Here is a 13285-nt window from a genome sequence, read left to right on the forward strand (position 1 = left end):
AGTATAAGAAAAAAAAAAAGAAATTAAAGATCGCAGTAGCGCAAACACGGAAATTATTAATCGAAAAAGGGAAAATAGTCACCACGGACTAGGTGTCATTGGGAAAAAAAGCAGGACAAAGCGAGGTCAGAAATAAAAGACAGAGTGGAAAACAAAGTAAAACATCATACAGAGGTTAAAAACAAGGGGGCCAAACACATGCAGAACAGGTTAGAGATAATGAAAACTGGAATTCAAAAGACTAAAAAAAAAAACGTAGGCGCGAAACACATGCAGAACAAGATACAGAATATGAAAGCAAAATAAATGAAAGTATCAAAACAAAGAAAGTAAACATTGCATTAGCGCAAAAAAAGAGAAATTATTATTTAGAGAAATAACGAAAAGGCGAATAGAGATTGAATATATGGACATAGGTGATATGTTAGAAGTATGTAAATATTGTAAGGCTTTGAAGTTTAAGTCAAGAGAATTTCAAAAACGTGGTTTACCTCACATGCATTTATTGGTCACTTTGCAAAAAAAAAATAGTAACTGCTGATGATGTAGATCGTTTTATCTGTGCTGAAATTCCAAACAGAGAAACCTATCCTGAATTATGGTACAAAGTCATTAAACACATGTCTCACTGACCTCATTTGAAAGATTCAGCACATTGGGACACGAAAGATTCCAAATATTGTTTTTACAGAAGTTCTGATATGAAAGTGAAACTAATGAAATAGCCAGTTTCTGTAGCCAAGGATCAGACCGCCAAGGTCCCCGCCTTCGGCCACCACCCAACTCACACTGCACCCAACCTCCTTGGCCCCGCCCATAGGGAGGAGGACCCACGTTACCTCTTCGGGCTGTGCCCGGCCGAGCCCCATGGGTGCAGGCCCGGCCACCAGGCGCTCGCCATCGAGCCCCACCTCCAGGCCTGGCTCCAGAGGGGGGCCCCAGTGACCCGCGTCCGGGCAAAGGAAAACGTTGTCCAAAGTTTTCTTTCATCATTGGAGGTTTGTTGAACCGCACTTTGTCTCATCCCTCACCTAGGACCAGTTTGCCTTGGGTGGCCCTACCAGGGGCATAAAGCCCCGGACAACATAGCTCCTAGGATCATTGGGACATGCAAACCCCCTCCACCACGATAAGGTGATGATTCAAGGAGAGGTCCGCATCGACAGGAGTCAGATGAGGTGGCTCGGGCATCTAATCAGGATGCCTCCTGGACACCTCCCTGGTGAGGTGTTCCGGGCACGTCCAACCGGGAGGAGGCCCCGGGGAAGACCCAGGACACTCTGGAGGGACTATGTCTCCCGGCTGGCCTGGGAATGCCTTGGGATTCTCCTGGAAGAGCTGGAAGAAGTGGCCGGGGAGAGGGAAATCTGGGCCTCTCTGCTTAAGCTGCTGCCCCCACGACCCGACCCCGGATAAGCGGAAGAGGATGGATGGACTAATGAAACAGCAACAATTCAAAGAAAAAAAAGTCTTAAAAGTGTGTATCTGGAAAACCAAACATGGGGCTTCGCGAGCGAAGCAATAAATGAACATATAAATAGATACATATACACATATACATTTGTCTGATCACATGCCAGACTTAAGCTAAGTAAATTCTTGGCTGTGTCAGAGAGAGTATGTGCAGCATTATTCATAATGGCACTTAGTTTTGTTTTAATTCTTCCCTTCACTACGACCTCCAGGGAGTCCAGAGTGTGTCCTATAATTGAGCTTGTCCTTTCAATTAGGCTGTTGTTTCATTGGCCTCTCTTGAAGTGATGTTACCAGCCCAGAACATCACAGGCATAGAAAAATCACATGGGCCATCACTGAGTTATGGAAGATGTGAAGGATGTCACTTCTCACATTAAAGGAACACAGTCTCCTAAGGAAAAAGAGCCTGCTCTGCCCTTTCTTATATAGTTCCACTTTGTTCCAAAACCAGTCCAACCTGTCATTAATGTGGACCCCCAAGTACTTGTAGGAATGGGACCACCTCTACAACCACCCCTTGAACTGTGAACAGACATACTGTAAAAGCTTTTTAACGTGGCAAAAGTCACTAACCCGTTCTTCGGTTTTGCTGATATTAAGATGCAGACAATTCTCTTTGAATGAAGAAATAAACTTTTCCACCTGACTCCTATCCTCTGTCTCATCCCCTTTATTATACACCCTATAAGTGCAGAATCATCTTAGAACTTCTGCAAGTGACATGGCCTGGTGTTATATTTGTAGTTGGAAGAGTACAGAGTGAAGAGAAAAGGAGACAGGACAGTTCCTTGTGGTCCTCCAGTTTTGTCCTCATCTGTATCAGAAATACAGTCCTTGACTCTCACAAACTGCAGTCTGCCTGACAGAGAGTCCATTATCCAGGACACCATTGGCTCATATACCTGCATATCTCGTGAGTTTACCCCTTAACAGGGATGTCCGCAACCAAAAATACATAATTCTTACAATGTTGCCAGCTATGTCCAGGTGAAAATAAGCCTTGTGGAGCTGATAGATAATTGCATCCTCCATTCCAATCTTTGTCCAAATAAGCAAACTACCGTGGGTCCAGGTAGTCAACCACAAAAAGATTCATATAGTCCAGGATCAGTCTTTCAAAGGTCTTCTTGATGTGAGAGGTAAGTGCTACTCGTTAATAGCCATTAGATGAAGAGGCACCTGCCTTCTGTGGAACAGTGACATTGCAGGATGTTTTCCACAGCAGTGGCACTTTCTGAAGCCATATAGGGACAGACTGAACAGGTGATAGAGGATTGCCGCAGAGTTGGTTAGCACAGACCGTAAGAACTTAAGGAATAACTCCATCTTGTCCCGCAGCTTTTCCTTTGTGTAGCTTTCTCAGTTGTCTCCTTACTTGGCCATCAGTAATGGACAGTGATGGTCAGAGGTGGACTTGTCACTGGCCATTCCAGTTAACGTGGTATGAGTTGTTGATGTTGTATGGATGGTGCAGAGAGACTTGTCATTGGAAGAAATATATACAGTATATGTAAATGTATGTGTGTGCATGTGCATACACACTATACACCCATGCTGTCATGTACACATCTCTTTTATAACTGCATAATTGTGCAACTGCTTGACAGGAAAATAAGAATCATCCCGGTTTTAGAAATTAGTTTAGCTTATTTTAAAACTTTGTTAAAAACTAAACATGGTAGCTAAAATAGCTTCTGATAAACAAGTTGAATTTACAAAGAACATTAAAACATTAGAGCAATCTAGATGAGAACAGGCCATTCAGCCCAACAAAGTGCACCAGTCTTGACCATTTTATTCTTCCAAAATAACATTGTCTAGTTTTGAAGGTCCCTAAACTCCTACTGTCCACTACACCACTTTGTAACATCCTCCATATGTCTGTGTTTTTCTGTGTGAAAAAAAACCTTCCTAGTGTGCGATGACTGAAGTATCTGGCCTTAGACTTTTCAAATTTCTAAAACATATTCACAAAATCTAACAAAATGCCAGAGTACAAAACAGTGTATTTTGGAAGAGATCACAGCATCCAAGGCTTGACCTGATGCAGGTCACGATAGCTCACTGATTCCATAAGACCACTTGAAACTAGAGATGGCCTTGCAGTCCGCGCACTCATCTACTCCTCGCGAGCCGGAAGCTTCGACTGTAGCGGGAGGTGCCACTTCACCTTTGGAGCAAGAAAGCCGAAACGATTTGTCTGAACTGAATAAAATGATAGCAACATTGCCCACGGCCACGTGTGAGCTCAAGAAAGACATTCAGAAAAATACGAAGAAAGAAATAAATGCCTTGCTCAAGACAAACGAGAAGCTGCAGCTAGAGCTGCAAGATATGCGGCAGGAATATAAAGACTTGGAAAAACTTATATATAATCATTTTGGTGCAGTCTTTAAAGATATGTTGAGAAACACATTCAGGAAAATGTGACTAAACTAAGAGAACTTGCCGATCAGCTGGGAGACGTTAAGCAGACATTCACGGCTCAAATTGAAACAGCGGAACATTTGGCATCTAACGCTGATGGAAAAGGTACAGCTGCAAATTCCGAATGCAAAAAAACTCGGAGGCAGACTTGTGGCTCTGGAAGATGGATTCAGAAGGAATAATATTAGAATCGAAGGTCTACCTGAGAATCGTGAAAGTCCAAACCCAGTGAAATTCGTAGCTGAACTGTTCTCAAAAATAATTGGAAAGGACTTTAAATCAGATAACGAGATAGTGGCAGCTTATCGTTTATGTGGATCAAATACCTCTAAACCTAGGTCTTTAATTGTCCACTTCGAGAGGTTACAATTTAAGCTTAATGTAATAGCACTTCTCAGACACAAACAAGAGATTATACTTGAAAATAGCCATATTCGTACTTACCCTGATTTCTAACCCTCAACAGCTGCTAAATGGTAATAACTCTTGTGGAAATAGGAAATTAAGGTTTAAGCTGTCTCACTTCCAATTAAGACTATAAAACATCAAAAATTCAGAATCAATGTCTCCATGATTGGGACAGTTAACTTTGTGAGCTGGAATGCTAAAGGCCTGAATCACTAATTAAAGAGAAAGAAAGTATTCTCTCACCTAACAGGTGTAAACGCTAAAATGGTATTTTTACAGGAGACCCACTTACTAAGCAAGGATCCGTTCTGGCTGCAAAAGGACTGGACTGGCCAAATGTTCAATTCTAGCTTTACAAAGAAAACTAGAGGTGTGGGAATTCTCATACATAGAACAGTCTCATTTGTACATCAGATGTAGTATCAGATCCTGAAGAGAGATATGTGATGGTCATGGGCAAAATGATTTTGATAAAGGTTTATGCACCTAATGTCGATGATAGGGAATTAATACAAAATTTATTTGCATCCATTCCCATTGTGAACACTCATAAAATTATAATGGCTAGGGACTTTAATTGTGTTTTAAATCCAATCTTAGATAGGACTTCTATCATAGGGGGGACGACATCTAACATTGCAAAGATAATTACAAAGTTTATAACTGACCACAACTTATCAGACCCCTGAAGGTTTCTAAACCCAAACTCAAGAACATATTCTTTCTACTCACCAGTACATCATTGCTACTCAAGAATTGATTATTTCTTTCTAGATACAGTAAGTCGCGCTTCGACTTTCGTGGCTTCACTCTATCGCGGATTTTATATGTAAGCATATCTAAATATATAATGCGGATTTTCCGCTGCTTCGCGGGTTCTGTGGACAATGGGTCTTTTTACTTCCTGTACATGCTTCCTCAGTTGTTTTGCCCGGTTAATTTCATACAAGGGACGCTATTGGTGGATCGCTGAAAAGCTAACCATTCAGAGCACGCACTTAACTTCATGTGTGCTGAATGGCTCAGCGACGGAGCGCTGAATTCGATTCTGCGGCGTTAACCAGGAAGTGTCATCTCGCTCATTCAGCATCGACGTGTTTCGCTGTGTAAAGAGTTAACTTTTGTGCTCTTTTGTGTTTATCTTTGTGTGTAGTCAAGCCCTTCATTATGGCTCCAAAACGATCTGCTCCTGCTACTGCTTCAGGGGCCGTGCCCAAGTGCCAACGGAAGATGTTAATGATTGCCAAAAAGGTAAACGTTTTGGATATGTTGAAGGAAGGGAAAAGCTACACCGCTCTAGGACGCCATTTCGGCATCAATGAGGCTACGATTCTTTTTATTTAAAAAGTAAGAAAGGAAAATAAGATCTACGGCCGCAGTGTCCTTTTAACCAGGGTGCAAAATGAGTTGTAAGTGGATGTAATAAGGCAGTAGTCTGGATGGAATCTGCTTTAGGGATTTGGATTGAAGACTGCCGGTTAAAAGAACAATGGCAGTGCTACACAGTCGCCTGAAGAGGCTTCTTTAGAACAGCTGTAACGCTCTCCTTTGTTGTGCAATAAAACTAAACTCATCGTTATCGGGCAAGTCATCGTGTCATTGTTGGTGAGTAAATATAATTAATTTTCTACTTCTACAAGCGTTTAGTGTCTCTGTACACACATTTACTGTATACAATTTTTCTTGCATTGTACGTATTTATTTCTGGTGGCCTGTCTATCGTAATGGCTGTAACATGTGATATCGAAGACATTCGATATCTTTAAAATAATATTTAGGTTTTACTGTATATAAACAGTGTGTTTACATACTTAATTTCAATGAATCCTACCTAATATGTAAGAGAATGTAAAGGGTTTATGTATGTATAACTGTGCAGGGAATATTTATAAACAGTGTGGGAGAGTTTTTAAGAGCTTAAATATATTAAAACAACCATACAAACATATGGTTTCTACTTTGCGGATTTTCACCTATCGCGGGGGCGCCTGGAACGCAACCCCCGTGATCGAGGAGGGATTACTGTAATAATTTCTTACCTACAATTAAATCTTGCAAGTACGATGCTATTGTTATTTCCAACCATGCACCTCTGATCTTGGAGCTAAAGTCACTATGCCTCACACACTCACCTCGCAGATGGCATCTTAACCCGCTTCTATTAGCAGACGAGAATTATACAGAATTTATATGCAAAAAATCAGTTTCTTCCTAGAGACAAATACATCCTCAGAGGTTTCTGCAGGAATACTCTGGGAAACTGTAAAGGCCTTCTTAAGATGACAGATTATATCATATCTCTCCCACAGAAATAAATTAGAAACCAAGAAAGTATCAGAGCTAAAAAGCAAAATTACTAGAATAGATGAAGAACATGCCAGGCTTCCAAGCGAGGCTCTACAAAGAAAAGGGCAGGCTCTGCATTCAGAACTCAACCTCTTGACAACTAAAGGAACTGAACAACTAATTTATAAATTCAGACATCATTACTGTGAACACAGAGAGGAAGCTCATAAGCTTTTAGCTCAACAAATCCACAAGCAAGAAGTTCACAACGCAATCCCACTAATCACTAACACGAATGGAGACGAAATCATTGACCATTAAAATATAATGCACACATTTAGAGACTACTATAAATCCTTATTTTCCTCTGAGTTTAAAAAAGACAACACACAATCTAATACATTTCTGGATACATTACAGATACCACAAATAGATACTTTCAGTGCGGAGGAACTGGATAAACTTCTGGCGCAATCAGAATTACTAGATGCTATAAAGTCACTTCAGTGTGGGAAAGCAGCAGGCCCTGATAGCTACCCTGCAGAATTTTATAAGAAATTATCCATTCGCCTAGCTCCCCTCCTATTAGCAACATTTACAGAAGCTAGAGACAATCAAATTCTACCTCAAACTTTTCGCTAAGCATTAATCACCGTCTTTCCTAAACAAAATAAGGACTTATTACAATGTGCATCATACAGACCAATTTCACTTCTGAATAATGACGTTAAGATAATCTCAAAAATCATAACTAGAAGGATGGAGAAAGTGCTGCCTTCGGTAATATCACAAGATCAAACTGGATTTATCAAGGGTCGACACTTATCTTCCAATCTTCGACGCCTGTTTTAATGTAATATACTCACCAACAAAGTCAAAAACCCCAGAAATACTATTATCATTGGATGCAGAAAAAGCATTTGACATGATTGAATGGAAATATCTTTTCACCAGGTTAGAGAAATTTGGGTTTGGCCTGAACATTTGTGTATGGATCAAAACTACTGTATACCAATCCAGAAGCTTCAGTTTGTATTAACAATATTTGTTCAGACTACTTTAAACTATAACGTGGTACCAGACAAGGATTCCCCTTGTCACCACTGCTATTTGCAGTCGCCATTGAACCACTGGCGGTTCACTGTCGAAATGCTGATCAGATAAAGGGGATTATCAGAGGAGGACGGGAACAGAAAATTTCTCTATATGTAGATGATATGGTACTGTATATACTGTATCAGACCCACAAAATTCTTTGCCTGCAGTCTTAACAGCACTTACAGAATTTGAAAACATCTATGGTCTCAAAATTAATCTGAATAAAAGTGTACTATTTCCAGTGAATTCTCAAGCATACCTGTATAATAGATTAGACACCCTACCTTTTATCATTGCAGAACAGTTTAAATACCTAGGGGTAAACATCACAAGTAAACATAAAGCTCTTTATGAACAAAATGTTGCCGTCTGCATGGAAAAAAATTAAGCAAGACTTGCATAGATGGTCAACCCTTCATCTCCCTCTAACTGGAAGAATTAACATTGTTAAGATGAATATTCTTCCTAAGCTTTTTTTATTTCAAAACATTCCAATATACATCAATAAATCATTTTTTAAGCAATTAGATTCAACAATAACATCATTTATTTGGAACTCAAAACTTTCCACGTGTCCAAAGAGCGACCCTACAAAGACAAAAGGCAGAAGGTGGCATGGCTCTACCTAACTTCCAGTTTTATTACTGGGCAGCAAACATCGAAGCGATAAAAACCTAGACACAAATAGATGAACTTGCACAGGCCTGGTCCGGAATAGAAGTAAAATTCTGCAGTACTTCTCTATATTCCCTGCTTTGTGCCCCAATAAATGCAAGTTATCGGCAATATACTGATAACCCAATTGTGCTTCACTCACTCAGAATATGGAACCAATGTAGAAAGCATTTTAAGATGGAGAAGCTTTTATCTGTGGCACTTCTGCAAGAGAACCACCTCTTTCAACCGTTGCAAACATATGCAGTTTTTAATATCTGGAAAAAATTTGGGATTCACTTGCTTAGAGATCTTTATATAGACAACATCTTTGCATACTATGAACAATTACATTCCAAATTTAACTTTCCAGCTACACATTTCTTTCACTATCTTCAAATTAGGAACTTTGTTAAACAGAATCTGCCCGATTTTCCTCATCTTGCACCCACGTCCATGCTGGAAAAAATATTGCTCAATTTCAAGGACTTAGACGCCATCTCTGCAATATATAATATTATTTTACAGTTACTCCCTTTCAAAGATCCAAGAGGACACTGGGAAAAAGATCTCTTAATCAATATATCAGAAAAAGAGTGGAAAATAGCAATGCAGAGAATTCACTCGAGCTACATATGCACAAAGCATACAATTATTCAATCTCAAAATTATATATCAAGCACATCTGTCTCGCCTGAAACTCTCCAAAATGTTTCCAGGGCAAGATCCAATGTGCGAACGCTGCAATCAAGTCCCAGCCTCACTGGGTCACATGTTTTGGGCCTGCACCAAATTAACATCATTTTGGGCAAAAATTCTTAAGTGCCTTTCAGACAGCCTTGGTGTCACAATCCCTCCTAACCCATTAACAGCTTGGAGAGTTTTAGTCGAGACAGATGTGCTCGATATATAATTTTAAGTTGTATAATTGTATGCTTTGAGCATATGGAGCTCGAGTGAATTCTCTGCATTGCTACTTTCCACTCCTTTTCTGATATATTAATTGAGAGATCTTTTTCCCAGTGTACTCTTGGATCTTTGAAAGGGAGGGATTGTAAAAGGATTTTATATATTGCAGAGATGGAGTCTAACTCCTTGAAATTGAGCAATAATCTTTCCAGCGTGGATGAGGGTGCAAAATTTGTAGCTGGAATGTTAAATTTGGAATGTAATTGTTCATAGGATTCAAAGACGTTGTCTATATAAAGATCTCTAAGCAAGTTAATTCCAAATTTTTTCCAGATATTAAAAACTGCATATGTTTGTGAGGGTTGAAAGAGGTGGTTCTTTTGCAGGGGTGCCACAGAAAGAAGCTTCTCCGTCTTAAAATGCTTTCTACATTGGTTCCAGATTCTAAGTGAGTGGAGCACAATTGGGTTATTAGTGTATTGCCGATAACGTGTGTTTATTGGAGCACAAAGCAAGGAATACAAAGAAGTACTGCAGGATTTTACTTCTATTGCGGTCCATGCCTGTGTATGTTCTTCTTTTTGTGTCCAGGTTCTTATCGACTGTATATTTGCCGCCCAGTAATAAAACTGGAAGTTAGGTAGACCCATGCCGCCTTCTGCCTTTTGTCTTTGTAGGGTCGCTCTTTTGATGCGTGGATGTTAAGAATTCCAAATAAATGAGTTTATTGTTGAATCTAATTGCTTAAAGAATGATTTATTAATGTATATTGGTATGTTTTGAAATAAAAAAAGGAGCTTAGGAAGAATATTCATCTTAACAGTGTTAATTCTTCCAGCTAGTGTGAGATGAAGGGTTGACCATCTATGCAAGTCTTGTTTAATTTTTCCATGCAGACGATAAATTTTGTTGATAAAGAGCTTTATGTTTACTTGTGATGTTTACCCCGAGGTATTTAAACTGTTCTGCAATGATAAAAGGAAGGGTGTCTAATCTAATATTATATGCTTGCGAATTCACCGGAAAGAGTACACTTTTATTCAGATTAATTCTGAGACCAGAGAGCTTTTGAAATTCTGTGAGTGCTGCTAAGACTGCAGGCACAGAATTTTCTGGGTCCGATATATACAGTACCATGTCATCTGCATATAATGAGATTTTCTGTTCCAGTCCTTCTCTGCTAATCCCCTTTATCTGATCAGTATTTCGACAATGTATTGCCAGTGGTTCAATGGCAATTGCAAACAGCAGTGGTGACAAAGGGCATCCTTGTCTTGTGCCACGTTCTAGTTTAAAGTAGTCTGAGCAAATGTTATTGATGCAAACTGAAGCTTCTGGGTTAGTATACAGTAATTTAATCCATGCACAAATGTTCGGGCCAAACCCAAACTTCTCCAAAATAATAAAAAGGTATTTCCATTCAATCATGTCGAATGCTTTTTCTGCATCCAATGATAATAATATTTCTGGGGTGTTTGATTTAGTTGGTGAGTATATTACATTAAACAGGCGTCGAAGATTTGAAGATAAGTGTCGGCCCCTAATAAATCCAGTTTGGTCTTGTGATATTACTGAGGGGAGCACTTTCTCCATCCTTCTAGCTATGATTTTAGAGAGTATTTTAACGTCGTTATTCAGAAGTGAAATTGGTCTGTATGATGCACATTGTAATAAGTCCTTATTTTGTTTTGGGAAGACAGTGATTAGTGCTTGGCGAAAGGTTTGTGGAAGAGATTGGTTATCTCTGGCTTCTGTAAATGTTGCTAATAGGAGGGGAGCTAGCTGAGCGGAGAATTTCTTGTAAAACTCTGCAGGGTAGCCGTCAGGGCCTGCTGCTTTTCCACCTTGGAGTGACTTTATAGCATCCAGTAATTCTGATAATGACAGAGGTTTATCGAGTTCCTCCACACTAAAAGCGTCAATTTGTGGTATCTGTAATGTATCCAGAAATGCATTAGATTGTATATTGTCTTCTTTAAACTTAGTAGTATATAGGGATTTATAGTAGTCTCTAAAAGTGTACATTATATTTTTGTGTTCAATGATTTTATCTCTTTCAGCATTTTTGAGAGGAGCGTCCGTATCCTCTAGGCAAACAGCCCCTCTGCTCACACCCGCTCCGTCAGGACCAGAGAATGTCAGAGAGAGAGAGGCAGAGAAAAGCAAACAATCAAAAATCAATATGTGCTGCTAGAGCTTTTAAGTGTGCGAAGCACCGTACGGGAATCATATCGTATATCATTGAGGAGTTTTATGTAATATGTAATACGTGCTCTGATTGGGTAGCTTCTCAGCCATCCGCCAATATCGTCCTTTGTATGAAATCAACTGGGCAAACAAACTGAGGAAGCATGTACCATAAATTAAAAGACCCATTGTCCGCAGAAATCCGCAAACCAGCGAAAAATCCGTGATATATATTTAGATATGCTTACATTTAAAATCCGCGATGGAGTGAAGCGGCAAAAGTCGAAGCGTGATATAGCGAGGGATCACTGTAGAGGGCAAATAAAAACCTGACGCAAAGTGATTTTAAGGTTTTTAGAAACCAGTCAGTATCTTTGAAAAAGCAGTAAATTGGAAGGACTTTAATGAAACACATTAGTTAATGTTTAAAGATTACAATAAAAAACTAGAAACAAAATGCCTACACCTATAAAGTAAGACAACCACCCCCCCCCAATATAAACATGCAATATGTTGCAAGTATTTCTTTTTTTTTTTTTTTTTTGAAGTTTTATTAATTTTATTGCAATCCATACAAAAAGTAAAATTGAGTTAAGAACAAATCGACTTTCATTGTATGTTTTGCAAATCAGGTGAGTTTATTGTATTCTGTTTAAAGTTAATTGCATATTTCTAGTGTAACATTATACAAAATCAGTATGTTTTAAAGAATTACTCTAGCCATCATTGAAACATCTGTGAATTAAGTGAAAAGGGCAGTAGACAAAGAATAATGCAGCTATTTTATTCAAATATGCAGTTATACTGTCCAAATGAAAATAAGTAGTCACAGTAACCTTTTGAAGGTCTGATTTTACAAACAGGTTTTATTAATTAAAAAAATGCTTTCATTCAGTTGCTACATTATCATTCTTCTCTTGCAGAATCCAAGAGAACCCCATCTTCTACTAGCCACCCAACAAGTCGAGGTGGTAGCCAGGCTGGGAGTAGAGCAAGCAGTCGAAGAGGAAGTGATGCCTCAGATTTTGACCTTTTGGAAACTCAGTCTGCCTGCTCTGATATCTCTGAGACAAGCACATCTGGAGTTCCACGTAAGGGAATGAAGAACCTCTCCAAAATCCCAACCATTACCAAGAAGACTGCTTCTTCATCATCATCGTCCTCTGCCACAGCAAGCCCTAAAACTTCTGGCAACAAGAGATAGCCATAAAACCCAATGTGTTGTCACTGTATTTTAACAGCAAGCCAGGCTAGGTTGAAGCAAGCAAGAGCAAGTAAGCAAGAGGACCAAGCTAAGGAAGGCAAACTAGCACCACTCCCATTTTAGCTTTTTTTTTTTTTTTTTTTGGTTAAAAAGGGGGGAGAGGGTTCTTACAGTGTCTACTGAATAACTGGCAGCAGAGTTGTCAGATATGTGCTTTTGGTAATAGTGTTGCAACATTTGTAACAGTATGTTTTTTTTTTGTTTTTTTTTTTTTTGTCAATATTGATGTGATAAGACTACTTTGAACTATTATGGAGTTAAGGTATCATTGTCATTTCCTAGCACCATTATCAAGGAGGTAAAAAGTTTATGAATTATTAAAAGAAAAAAGGTTGATTCAGAGAAATGTATATGAATGACATGGATGAATTTCCTACATTATTTTATTTGAAAATACATGTACAAATGGCATATATATATATATATATATATATATATATATATATATATATATATATATATATATATATATATATATATATATATATATATATAATGTATGTATGTATTTATAATTATGTCTGTTGGATTTTGATATTAAAGTACTTTTACCTTGATAAAAGTCATTGAGGCTAA

General features: G+C 38.7%; 1 protein-coding gene across 4 annotated transcripts in view; it reads left to right on the forward strand.

The window, feature by feature from the left end:
- Window positions 1–12801, forward strand: part of macf1a (microtubule actin crosslinking factor 1a) — an 826555-nt gene extending 813754 nt beyond the window's left edge. For all 4 annotated transcript variants that reach the window (XM_039739817.1, XM_039739818.1, XM_039739819.1 and 1 more), the window contains one exon: window positions 12369–12801. In XM_039739817.1, the coding sequence (XP_039595751.1) occupies window positions 12369–12649 (281 nt within the window). In that variant the 3' untranslated portion in view covers window positions 12650–12801. The remainder of the gene's footprint in view (window positions 1–12368) is intronic.
- Window positions 12802–13285: the final 484 nt, after the last annotated feature.

Source organism: Polypterus senegalus, chromosome 17 (assembly GCF_016835505.1).
Source record: "Polypterus senegalus isolate Bchr_013 chromosome 17, ASM1683550v1, whole genome shotgun sequence".
NCBI lineage: Eukaryota > Metazoa > Chordata > Cladistia > Polypteriformes > Polypteridae > Polypterus > Polypterus senegalus.